This window comes from Heterodontus francisci, chromosome 6 (assembly GCF_036365525.1).
Source record: "Heterodontus francisci isolate sHetFra1 chromosome 6, sHetFra1.hap1, whole genome shotgun sequence".
NCBI classification, from domain to species: domain Eukaryota; kingdom Metazoa; phylum Chordata; class Chondrichthyes; order Heterodontiformes; family Heterodontidae; genus Heterodontus; species Heterodontus francisci.
The window spans coordinates 9,561,855-9,575,866 of record NC_090376.1 but is presented as its reverse complement, the minus strand read 5'-3'; the positions used below and the strand labels follow the sequence as shown (position 1 = coordinate 9,575,866).

At 43.7% G+C, this 14,012-nt stretch overlaps 1 protein-coding gene across 1 annotated transcript in view; it reads right to left on the bottom strand.

Moving 5' to 3' along the window:
* uvrag (UV radiation resistance associated gene) overlaps positions 1-11,862 on the bottom strand; it is a 381,920-nt gene extending 370,058 nt beyond the window's left edge. The window contains 1 exon segment of the mRNA XM_068033092.1: positions 11,589-11,862. Within this exon segment, the coding sequence (XP_067889193.1) occupies positions 11,589-11,648 (60 nt within the window). The 5' untranslated portion in view covers positions 11,649-11,862.
* Positions 11,863-14,012: the final 2,150 nt, after the last annotated feature.

The following is a 14,012-nucleotide window of genomic DNA, read 5'->3' as shown; positions in this document are numbered from 1 at the left end:
AAGATACAAAAGACTTGCAGGTTGATAGGTAAATTGGCCATTATAAATTGCCCCTAGTATAGGTAGATGGTAGGGAAGTATAGGGACAGGTGGGGATATGGTAGGAATATGGGATTAGTGTAGGATTAGTATAAATGGGTGGTTGATGGTCGGCACAGACTCGGTGGGCCGAAGGGCCTGTTTCAGTGCTGTATCTCTAAAATAAAAAAATAAATAAAAGCACTGCATTGTAATAGTCAAATCCAGAGATAATGAAGGCAGGAATGAGGGTTTCAACAGATGAGCTGAGACGGGGTGGTGTCGGACATCAGAAGTGGAAAAAGGATTTCTTAGTGATAGCATGAATGAGATCAAAAGCTCATCTCAGCGGCAGATGTAATACCAAGATTGCGAACAAACTGGCTTAATATCAGATTGTTGTCAGACAAGATTGCAAGTTTCTGGAGTCAGCTTTGCATCCCTGATCACCTGATGGAGGAGATAATGTCACCACTGAGCCATGGTTGTCAATTATTAAATTTTTGATCTACTTTTCAAATTGTTTTAACAGAAAAACTTGCATTTATACAGCGCCTCATTATGTTTCTCAATTGTTCTAAAGCTTCCCACTCAATGAATCACTGATGAAATGGAGTGACTTAAGTAAATGTTGACAGCTAATATCCACACAGCTAGTTCACAAGTCACCAGATGAATAACTAGTTATTTTTTTTCTGTTGCGACTAATGCTCATCCAGAGGGGAATGTTGGCCAGTATAATTCTGATTATTTATTTTTTATTTAGAAATACAGCACTGAAACAGGCCCTTCGGCCCGAGTCTGTGCCGACCATCAACCACCCATTTATACTAATCCTACACTAATTCCATATTCCTACCACATACCCACCTGCCCCTATATTTCCCTACCAATACTAGGGGCAATTTATAATGGCCAATTTACCTACAACCTACAAGTCTTTGGCATGTGGGAGGAAACCGGAGCACCCGGAGGAAACCCACGCAGACACAGGGAGAACTTGCAAACTCCACACAGGCAGTATCCAGAATTGAACCCGGGTCGCTGGAGCTGTGAGGCTGCGGTGCTAACCACTGCGCCGCTGAACCGAAGACAGAATGGCTTATAGAAGTTACTGAACCCCAAAAAAAGGATCATAAACAGTAAAAGTAACAAGAGACCAAAAGTGCCTTGAGAAGTTAACTAAACCTTGTGGAATGAAGAAGCTGGCTTATCAGTTATCCCAATGAGATCATGAACATTCACAGTTTAAAACAAACCGATAAACGGACAGGAAAACAAAAACGAAAGTATGTTGTATGTGTTTAGTTGCTTCAATAAAAACAAGGAAATTAATTAATGGAATCAACTCCTTCTGCACTAACAGGGGAGGCGGTGGCATACTGGTATTGTCACTGGACTAGTAACTCAGAGACCCAGGTATTGCTCTGGGGACATGGGTCCGAATCCCACCACAGCAGAAGGTGGAATTTGAATTCAATGAATAAATCTGGAATTAAAAGCTTGTCCAATGATGGCCATGAAACGATTGTAGATTGTGGTAAAAACCCATCTGGTTCACTAATGTCCTTTAGGGAAGGCAATCTGCTGTCCTTACCTGGTCTGGCCTACATGTGACTCCAGATCCACAGCAACGTGGTTGACTCGGACATGCCCTCGAAATGGCCAAGCAAGCCACTCAGTTCAAGGGAAATTAGGGATGGGCAATAAATGCTACCCTGGCCTGCGACACCCACATCCCATGAATGAATTTTTAAAAAACAATTCTGTGATTCAATTTAGAAATATTCAACTTTGCCTGAGTGCAACGGTTAAGATGAATTTCAAGACTAGATGTGGCATAAGTCATGTTCTATGGTGAAATCACAGGATTTGCAGCAAGATGTCACTTGCCTCACTTAGAAAGTGTGAAACACAATCTAAAGTGTTGTGAAATTGACAATAGCAACTATTATTCCTCCCGACTTTGATGTCAAAGTTCAGTTTTGCCAACAAAATAAATCCCCTCAATATCTGAGTGCACACAGCTTGCTTGCATGGTCCTCCAATAAAAGTTTCTAACAGGTCAGATAAATAAGGCAGCTGCAGTACATACCAATGTCTGGCGAAAAACTGGTACGAATCACTCAGTAGTATACATAATTCTTTTTCTTTTTCTTTCTTCTTTTGGGCCTCCTTATCTCGAGAGACAATGGATACGCGCCTGGAGGTGGTCAGTGGTTTGTGAAGCAGCGCCTGGAGTGGCTATAAAGGCCAATTCTGGAGTGACAGGCTCTTCCACAGGTGCTGCAGAGAAATTTGTTTGTCGGGGCTGTTGCACAGTTGGCTCTCCCCTTGCGCCTCTGTCTTTTTTCCTGCCAACTACTAAGTCTCTTCGACTCGCCACAATTTAGCCCTGTCTTTATGGCTGCCCGCCAGCTCTGGCGAATGCTGGCAACTGACTCCCACGACTTGTGATCAATGTCACACGATTTCATAAGCATAAGTATACATAAGCACCAGTAGAAAGAATCACCTTTGTGCGAGGGAAAGTAGAAGCTTTCTGTCTGATTTAATTAAATGAATCTGCATTGATTTCCACTTGCTTCGGCTGCCTGGCAAAAGGAAGCGCCTAAAGAAAGCCAGTGAAAAACACAATGCAATACGTACCGAGCACATACTGCAATTTTAATCAGGTGTGCAAAGAGAACTTAACATTCTAGTTAACTTGGCTCAAGTCTAGAAATTTAATGCCACCAATATTGCTGGTCAAATTCAAGTTGTAATTTAGGTTCTGCCATTTTAAGAACTGATATAGTAAACAACGAGAGCCAATGAACTCATGGGAGTAACTGACTGGGAAGGATAGTTTGAGCGCAAGGGACTCAGCCTACATCAGAATGCTCATGATTTCAACTGTTAGGTAAAGTGACTCCATAAGAGATCAACAGTTGCTATTCAAATGGAGAACAGCCATGAATTGACAACTTGTATTTGTATAGAGCCTTTAACATGTAAAAATCCCAAGTCACTTCTCACAGTGCTAACAAAAAAAATTTAACAGCCACATTTTTATTCATTCATGGGATGTGGGCATCACTAGCTATGCCAGCATTTATTGTCCATCCCTAATTGCCCTTGAGAAGGTGGTGGTGAGCTGCCTTATTGAACCGCTGCAGTCCATGTGAGGTAGGTACACCCACAGTGCTGTTAGGAAGAGAGTTCCAGGATTTTGACCCAGCGACAGTGAAGGAACGGCGATATAGTTCCGAAGAAGGGTCACTGACCCGAAACGTTAACTCTGCTTCTCTTTCCACAGATGCTGCCAGACCTGCTGAGTGAATCCAGCATTTCTTGTTTTAGTTCCAAGTCAGGATGGTGTGAGACTTGGACACGATATATTAGACATATTAGAATAGGTGACCAAAATCATAGACAGAGGTAGGTTTAAGAAGCATCTTAACAAGGAGGAAAGCAAGGTAGAGGTGTAGTGAGGTTAAGGGAGGAAATTCCAGAGCTTTGGGCTTAGGCAGCTGAAGGTACAGCCAATGGGGGAGTCATTAAAATAAGGGATGCTCACGAGGCCAGAATTGGAGCAGCACGGGTATCTGAGTTGTAAGGCTAGAGGAGGTTACAGAGTTAAGGAGGGGGGAGGAGGCTATGAAGATATTTGAAAACTAGGATGAGAATTTTAAAATTGAGATTTGTTCAACTGGGAGTCAAAGAAGGTTAGTGAGCACAAGAGTAATGAGTGAACAGGAGCTGAAGCATTGGAAACCTTTCTTTGCTTGTGCTGGGGGGGATACAGCAGCTGTCAATGGCTATGGTGTTTTATGAAATGTTACCTACATTAGCAATTTAAGCTGAGTAACAGCCATAGCTAAGATCGAAACCAATTCAAGGTAGTACCTTAGCACGAGAGTTTACAATTTAAATAGTGAAGTGGTCTAACCAGAATCCTTCAAAGTGATCGATGAAATAGCAGTCACATGACTGGGAACATATGACAAATTAAGGGAAAACTTTGTGGACAAATTATACAGGCAGGTATTAACACATTCATTATAGGAAGAATGTATTTATAGATTTTAAAATATCCAAAAATAAAGAGAGGCAAAACATTAAGTGAGAAAGCATTGTTTGTTGCAGTGAGTTCATAATTGTGTTCTCACAATACATTGCTACTCTAGTAATGAAAGTTGCAGTACTTGGCGGAATACTGGGAAATAAATCAGGTCAAGGAAGTGACCTTCAGAAGCACTGAGCAGAATAGAAAAATTGGCTTAGTGCAGGAACAGGAAGCAAAAACAAAAAGAAAAGGATCTGTGTACTTCACTGCGAAGGGAAACATATTCTGCCCAAATCAACAAGGAACCATATCCAGGTTAATTTGAAGAAACAAGAGCATAAATCAGCAATGGGAAATTCTCTCTTCGGCCTCTTAGTCTAGAGAGACAATGGATAAACGCCTAGAGGTGGTCAGTGGTTTGTGAAGCAGCGCCTCGAGTGGCTATAAAGGCCAATGCTAGAGTGACAGACTCTGCCACACGTGCTGCAGATAAAATTGGTTGTCGGGGCTGTTACACAGTTGGCTCTCCCCTTGCGATTCTGTCTTTTTTCCTGCCAACAGCTAAGTCTCTTCGACTCGCCACTCTTCAGCCCTGCCTTTATGGCTGTCCACCAGCTCTGGCGATCACTGGCAACTGACTACCACGACTTGTGATCAATGTCACAGGACTTCATGTCGCGTTTGCAGACGTCTTTAAAGCAGAGACATGGATGGCCGGTGGGTCAGACAGCAGTGACGAGCTCGCTGTACAATGCGTCCTTGGGGATCCTGCCATCTTCCACGCAGCACACATAGCCAAGCCATCTCAAGCGCCGCTGGCTCAGTAGGGTGAAAATGCTGGGGATGTTGGCCACCTCGAGGACTTCAGCGTTGGAGATACAGTCCTGCCACCTGATGCCAAGTATTCTCCGGAGGCAGCGAAGATGGAATGAATTGAGACGTCGCTCTTGGCTGACATATGTTGTCCAAGCCTCGCTGCCGGAGAGCAAGGTACTGAGGACACAGGCTTGATACACTCGGACTTATGAGTTCCGTGTCAGTGCGCCATTTTCCCACACTCTCTAGGCCGGTCTGGACATAGCAGCGGATGCCTTTCCCACGCGCTTGTTGATTTCTGCATCTAGAGACAGGTTACTGGTGATAGTTGAGCCTAGGTAGGTGAACACTTGAACCACTTCCAGAGCGTGGTCACCGATATTGATAGACGAAGCACTTCTGACATCCTGTCCCATGATGTTCGTTTTCTTGAGGCTGATGGTTAGGCCAAATTCGTTGCAGGCAGCCGCAATCCTGTCAATGAGTCTCTGCAGACACTCTTCTGAGTGGGATGTTAATGCAGCATCGTCAGCAAACAGGAGTTCCCTGATGAGGACCTGCTGTACTGTGGTCTTCGCTCTAAGACGGGCAAGGTTGAACATCCTGCCATCTGATCTTGTGTGGAGGAATTCTTTCTTCTGAAGACTTGAACGCATGTGAGAGCAGCAAGGAGAAGATCCCAAATAGTGTAGGTGCGAAAACACAGCCCTGTTCCACGCCACTCAGGATAGGAAAGGGGTCTGATGAGGCGCCGCTATGCTAGATTGTGCCTTTCATATTGTTATGGAATGAGGTGATGATATTTAGTAGCTTTGGTGGACATCCGATCTTTGCTAGTAATATAGTCATAGTTAACATAGTATTGCGAGAAATAGTTAAACAGAAAGAGTGCTAATGAAGTATATTCCGTTATGACAAAAAAGAGCACTGTAAGCTGGGGTTCCATGGATGTACAGGGATATTAGATCAAATTTGAGGATAAAACCATTTAGCAATTACAAGGCAAGCAATAAAAAAGTGACAGCTAAGATCAATATAAAGAACATAGGAAAGCTAGCGAAAGGAAGGTTAGAAGGACTAAGTATGCAAAAGTTAGGGCCAAAGCTTGGTGTTGGGGTGTGGAGAAAAGGAGAAAGAGGAGGGGGGGGAAAGTGTGTTTAAAAAAGTTAAGCATATAGATTTACTTTATAGTTGATCTGTGAGTGGCCTTTGAGCAACTAATTCACCAGGACAATGGAACGTGAAAGCAAATTACTGAGGAGCGCCTGTTATGCTGCTCCTAAACACCTGTTGTCCTAACTAATTTTGTTCACGAGAAATGCTGGAACTACTCAGCAGCTGTGGAAAGAGAAGCAGAATTAACGTTTCGGGTCAGTGACCCTTCTTCGGAACCCAGTTCCATTTACCAGATACAGCCAGATATTCAGGATAAGCAAAAATATTCTAAAGAGGGAGGAGCTGTGCTCAAGGCCCTACACAGTACAGCCAATTGCCATACAATTAATACACTTCATTATCAATCAAAGCTGGAGGGCCTCTTGGCTTTCGTTTCCTGTTTACTATTTCCTTCCCAATTATCCGTTAGATCTTCCCCAACAGTTTACTGAACAGCATCAAGTTACAGCCTGTGTCAAATCACGAGGATATCCTTTTAACAAACATTCTATAGTCAGAAAACCAGTTACAGCTTCGGACTTGGCAAGGTCTTCCTCCCTTGTCACAGCTATTTTCATTATAAAGAGCCCAGGTTCACTTTCATGTCATAGGACTTTGAACACCTATCTTGCATTCCTAAAACAGGACAAAAAAGTCTTGAGGCCCATAGGCCTCACCTAGTCTACAGTGCATCTCTCACTATTGGAACTTTCCTCTATTTTTACACAAGAAAATCCACTTCAAGAAAAAAATCATTTAACCCATCAAGCCCACGCATTAAATTTCTCTAAAAGGCTTATCTCCCACAATACCTTTTGGTGCCCTACTTCATGTAACCAATAATTGTTTTCACCAGCTTACCATAAAAACAAAAAAAATTTAAACTATGTTAAATATCCTTATAATCCTCAACTTCATCTGTCAAAGATTAATCCAGTTCCTGTTGAAAGATGCAAACTGATCCTAAAAATCAATCAAATGCCTTCTCTGGAGTTGCTTTCACACACGGAGAGAAAGTTCTAATTTCCAACAATGGTCAAGGCTTGTGAATGTTGTACTTGGCCCTCTGCTCAGATCGCAAGATAAATAGCTTGTTTACATCCTCCTTATCTAAAGCTTAATTTGAAGATTTGTTTCACATCTCTCCTCAGTCTCTCCAGAGGATAAATTGGGTGACTTCAGCCTTTAAGTGATGTACATTGATCCTCCTAATCTCCAAATGAGATCCTATATGCTCTGCATAATTGTAATGCAGAAATCAAGGCTCATCATAGCACCCTCTATTCTAACTCACTATTCCCCCGGACTTCCAATCAGTACAGTACTTAGCTCCTTGCTCTCAACTTCCTCATATAATCTACATGCCTTTACAACCAAAGCTTTGTATCACCCAAGGTCTACTTCTTGATTAATATTTTTTCTCATTGTGTTCACACATCCCACATGATGGACCTTGCTATATCTCAATTAACCAGCTTAAAATCTCATTATAGCACATCACTACACATACCACATTCATTTATTTATTTAGAGAGACAGCACTGAAACAGGCCCTTCGGCCCACCAAGTCTGTGCCGACCATCAACCACCCATTTATACTAATTCTACACTAATTCCATATTCCTACCACATCCCCACCTGTCCCTATATTTCCCTACCACCTACCTATACTAGGGGCAATTTATAATGGCCAATTTCCCTACCAACCTGCAAGTCTTTTGGCTTGTGGGAGGAAACCAGAGCACCCGGAGGAAACCCACACAGACACAGGGAGAACTTGCAAACTCCGCACAGCCTGTACCCAGAATTGAACCCGGGTCGCTGGAGCTGTGAGGCTGCGGTGCTAACCACTGCGCCACCCAACATTAGCCAGTAACATCCAATAATCTGCCAGAGTCAAGGTTGCATAGGTAAAAAATGACCACTGTAGGTCAACTGGGGCAAAATAATTCAATGATCCAGATGCCTTCTCACAATAAAGTCACGACATCTAAATTTTCAAATATAATATTTTGAATCAGTACTGCACTTGACTATTAGGGTCATAACCAATCCAACGTGTACAGCTGACTAAGTAAAACCCAGGCACTGTACAATGACATTCAATAAGCATGAGGCTTATGATCCAGCAGACAGGTTTTAGACAGATCTTTCCAATCTATTGAAAAACTAATAACTAACCTGCAAATCAATGCATATCAAACAGCAACACATGAAATCAAAAAATACCAGGAATATCAGATCAGGCAGCATCTCTGGGGATCAGTTATGAAAGGTTATCGACCTGAAACAACAACTGTTTTCTCTCCAGATGTTGCTTGAGTATTTGCAGAATTTCCTATTTTTATTTCAGATTTTCATCATCGACAGTATTTTTCTTTAGTTTAAGACCCCCTCTCATGTTCTCTTCAGGAACTGGAGGAAAAGAGCAGCATTGGAAAGGTACGGTATGGAAAAAGCAAGAAAACATTCAAACCTCAGGGCTCTGATGGCACTGCAAACCTAAACAGCAGTGAACAATTAACTGAGTCCATGTACACAAATAGTGTACCCATCAGTTATATTTAGTACTAAATACATACCAAGTAGGGGGAGGCAGGGCGTACTGGTATTGTCACTGGACTAGTAACCCAGAGACCCAGGTATTGCTCTGCGGACATGGATTCGAATCCCACCACAGCAGAAGGTGGAATTTGAATTCAATTAATAAATCTGGAATTTAAAGCTAGTCCAATGATGGCCATGAAACCATTGTCAATTGTTGTAAAAACCCATCTGGTTCACTAACGTCCTTTAGGGAAGGAAATCTGCTGTCCTTACCCGGTCTGGCCTACATGTGACTCCAGATCCACAGCAATGTGGTTGACTCTTGCATGCCCTCGAAATGGCCTAGCAAGCCACTCAGTTCAAGGGCAATTAGGGATGGGCAATAAATGTTGGCCTGGCCTGCGACGCCCACATCCCATGAAACAATATTAAAAAAAAAGTTCATTGACACCAACAGTCAGTGTCTTGGGTAAGTGGCACACAATAACGACAACACCAAACCACAATCAATGATGGCAGTTACGACAAGTAACTATCTCGATAATCTGCTCCAGACACACTACCCTCTGAGTGATATCTGCTGCTCTAAGTCTGGTTTCTTGAAAATCCCTGGTTTGAATCATTCCACTACTGGTGGCCCCAAGTTCTGGAATTCCCTCCATACACCTCATTTTCCTCTAAAACAGTCCTTAAAATCTACCTTTTCGACCAAGCTTTTGATCATCTGACCCTAATGTCTCCTTGTGTGGCACAGTGCTATGCTTTGTTTTATAATGCTCCTGTGAAGCACCTTGGCACGTTTTATGTTAAAGGCATAAATATAAGTTATAAAATAAATAGTAGGTACCAGGAATATGCAGAAATTATTCTCAATGAGAAAGCTTTTTTAAAAGCTGCATGATAGATTGCTTGTTGTGGAGCTTTAGAACCATAGAAAAATTACAGCACAGAAGGAGGCCATTCAGTCCATCATGTCCGTGTCGGCTTAAAAATCTCGCCGCCCAAACTAATCCCACCTTCCAGCACTTGGTCCATAGCCTTGCAGGTTACAGCACTTCAGCTGCATGTTCAGGTACCTTTTTAAAGAATTGAGGGTTTGTGCCTCCACCACCATTGCTGGCAGGGAATTCCAGACAACCACTACCCTCCGGGTGAAAAAGTTTTTCCTCATGTCCCCTCTAATCCTCCTACCTTAAAGCTGTGCCCCCTGGTAATTGACCTCTCCACTAGGGGAAACAGGTCCTTCCTGTCTACTCTATCTAGGCCCCTCAATTTTGTACAGCTCTATTAAGTCACCCCTCAGCCTCTGTTCTAAGGAAAACAACCTGAACCTATCCAAAATAAAAAGAAATGCTGGAAATACTCAGCAGGTCTGGCAGCATCTGTGAAGAGAGAAGCAGGGTTAATGTTTCAGGTCAGTGACCTATCCAATCTTTCCTCATAACTGCAACTTTCAAGCCCTGGCAACATTCTTGTTAATCTCCTCTGTACTCTCTCCAGAGAAATTATGTCCTACCTGTAAGGCAGTGATCAGAACTGTATGCAATACTCCAACTGTGGCCTGACCAGTGTCCTGCTACCTTCAGGGATCTGTGGACATTCACTCCAAGGTCCCTTACCTCCTCTACACTTCTCAGTATTTTCCCATTAATCATGTATTCCTTTGCCTTGTTTGACGTCCCCAAATGCTTCACCTCACATTTCTCCAAGTTGAATTCCATTTGCCACATTTCTGCCCAGATCATCAATATCTTCCTGCAGCCCACAGCTCTCTTCCTCGCTATCTACCACACTGCCAATCTTTGTGTCGCCTGTAAACATCTTGATCATGCCCCCTACATTTACGTCCAAATCATTCATATATACCACAAAAAGCAGGGGACTCAGTATTGAGCCCTGCAAAACATCACTGGAATGTTTTCAACTAACATTTAACAACTATAAACAATGATCAAATAATATTCTAAGGAAAATACATGAGGAAAGCCAACATGAACTAAAGGGTACAATTCTAGAGCACGTGCGTGAACAGGGAGATCAGGAGGAGTGTGTACACACAAATCTTGAGAAGTGGTCACAAAAGTTGAGAAGACTGCTGAAACAGCATGTGCAATCCTTGTTTTTAAATACATTAGAGTACTAAATCTCTATTAAATAGAGATTAGGCCTCAGCTGAAGTGTGCTCAATTCTGACCAGCACATTTTAGGAAGGATGCCACAGCCTTATAGAGCGTACAGAAGATAGACATTAAAATGGTACCAGGGATGAAGATCGTGAGTTAATAGACTGGAGAAGCTAGGTTCTCCTTAAAACAGAGAAAGTTAACGGGAGATTTGATACAAGTGTTCAAAATTGACTGGATTTTCCAGTGGCAGATGATCAGTAACCAGAAGACAGATTGAAGCAAACTGGCAAAAGATGGCATGAGGAATCTTTTTTCAAAACAACAAACTCTGACCTGGAATGTACTGGCTGAAAGGGTGGTGGAAACAAGTTCAGTAACATGGAAAAGGGAATTGGATAAATACTTGAAACAAAAAATATATATATAGTGGCACGGACGAAAAGTAGGAGAGTGTGACGACTTGGATACCTCTACAAAGGCGCCAACACATGGAGGATGGGCCGAATGGCCTCCCTCTGTGTTGTAAGATTTGATATTTAACAACATCCAGCCCTAACCCTTAACCGAACATAAAACGACCAAGATAAAAGTTTTGAACCGTAGATAGGCCAGCAGCAACAGCCACTAAACCAAATAAAAAAGGGGGGTTGATAAACATTAGGAAAAAAATATTATTTTAAACTCGAATGTGCCCCCTTACAACAAACACCATGCATTTTTAAAACAGCATGTCAACAGGCCTTTTGTAACGGGGGTGGGGGGAGTTTATTTAACTAAGTCTTATGCAAAATAAAGAATGCAACGGTCTTTAAGGATTGCAAAGGGAGCATATATGTGAATGTGAGAGAGAATGTGAGAGAGGCCTCCCCGTGTCTTACCTGTTGGGAGGTTAACTCGACGTGCAGCGCCCGGGATGAACTGACATTCCTGGCATTCATCGCCGTAGCCCCGCGAGCCCCAGGCTCCGCTTCACATGGGCGCCAAACCAACCGTATTCACTCCCTTTATGGTGATCTCCCTGGTTAGAAGCCGACAGATAACGGCTGGGCTGTCGATGGCGGTTGCTTATTGTTATCGCTTCCCTCAAGCCCCTCACAACCACAACACCAACAGACCCGCCTCCACCTTCCGAGCCGCTCCATAACCCGCGCCTGCGCACACTGACACCACCGGCGGATGCTCCCGCCAATGGCCACGCCTCCCCGCGCGGCGATTGGTTGGACGCCGGGGGACGCACGTGGGGGCGGAGCCAATGGGTGACCGCACGCCCCACTCATTGGTTTGCCGGAGCGGCACCTGTCAATCATTCGACCGGTCGGCGTCTGAGGGAGGGTCAAGTGACCGCGGTGCTCACGCGCCTGGCGGCTCGCCAACACTACGCATGCGTGCTCATGTGACACACGCAGTTTTGGGGAGGAGCAAGAAAGGGCAAAGATCAAAGTTGCTCAGACTGTGTGAGACTGACACAGTGAGGAAACACTGAGTGAGACACACTGAGGGAATGCAATGGAGAGATACACAGGGAACATTGCGAGTGAGAAACACTGAGGGAATGCAATGTGGGAGAGATACAATGAGGGAACACTGTGAGTGAGACACTGAGGGAACACAGTGCAAGTGAGAAACACTGAGGGAATACAATGTGGAATAAAAAAATTGAGGGAACACAGTGTGAGTGAGAAACACTGAGGGAATGCAATGTGGGAGAGAAACACAGGGAACACTGCGAGTGAGAAACACAGGGAACACTGTGAGTGAGACACTGAGGGAACTCAATGTGGGAGAGATACAATGAGGGAACACTGTGAGTGAGACACTGAGGGAACACAATGTGGGAGCGAAACACAGGGAACACAGTGCAAGTGAGAAACACTGAGGGAATACAATGTGGAATAAAAAAATTGAGGGAACACAGTGTGAGTGAGAAACACTGAGGGAATGCAATGTGGGAGAGAAACACAGGGAACACTGCGAGTGAGAAACACAGGGAACACTGTGAGTGAGACACTGAGGGAACTCAATGTGGGAGAGAAACACAGGGAACACACTGCAAGTGAGAAACACTGAGGGAACACTGTGACTGAGACACTGAGGGAACACAATGTGGGAGCGAAACACAGGGAACACTGCGAGTGAGAAACACAGGGAACACTGTGAGTGAGACACTGAGGGAACTCAATGTGGGAGAGAAACACAGGGAACACTGCGAGTGAGAAACACAGGGAACACTGTGAGTGAGACACTGAGGGAACTCAATGTGGGAGAGAAACACAGGGAACACACTGCAAGTGAGAAACACTGAGGGAACACTGTGAGTGAGACACTGAGGGAACACAATGTGGGAGCGAAACACAGGGAATACAGTGCAAGTGAGAAACACTGAGGGAACACTGTGACTGAGACACTGAGGGAACACAATGTGGGAGAGAAACACAGGGAACACAGTGCGAGTGAGAAACACTGAGGGAATACAATGTGGAATAAAAAAATTGAGGGAACACAGTGTGAGTGAGAAACACTGAGGGAATGCAATGTGGGAGAGAAACACAGGGAACACTGCGAGTGAGAAACACAGGGAACACTGTGAGTGAGACACTGAGGGAACTCAATGTGGGAGAGAAACACAGGGAACACACTGCAAGTGAGAAACACTGAGGGAACACAGTGTGAGTGAGACACACTGAGGGAACGCAATGTGGGAGAGAAACAATGAGGGAACACAGTGTGAGTGAGACTTACTGAGGGAACGCAATGTGGGAGAGATACACTGCGGGAACACAGTGTGAGTGAGACGCTGAGGGAACAGAGTGTGAGAGAGAGAAAGTGATGGAACACTGTAAGTGAGACACACTGAGGGAACACTGTGAGTGAGATACACTGAGGGAACACAGTGTGATTGAGACACACTGAGGGAACTCCTTTATTCAAAAAGATAGGGAGACAGAAAGCAGGAAACTACAGCCAGCTAACTTAACATCTGTCATAGGGAAAATGTTAGAATCTATTATTAAACACATTATAGCAGGGCACTTGGAAAAATTCAAGATATCAGGCAGAGTCAACATGGTTTTGTAAAAGGAAAATCATGTTTAACCAATTGATTTGAAGAAGTAACGTGCTGTGAATAAAGGGGAACCGGTGGATGTATTGTACTTAAATTTCTAGGAGGCATTTGATAGGTGCCACATCAAAGGTTATTGCGGAAAATAATAGCTCGTGGTGTAGGGGATAACATTTTGACATGGATAGAAGATTGTCTAGCTAACAGGAAACAGAGAGTAGGCATAAATGGGTCATTTTCT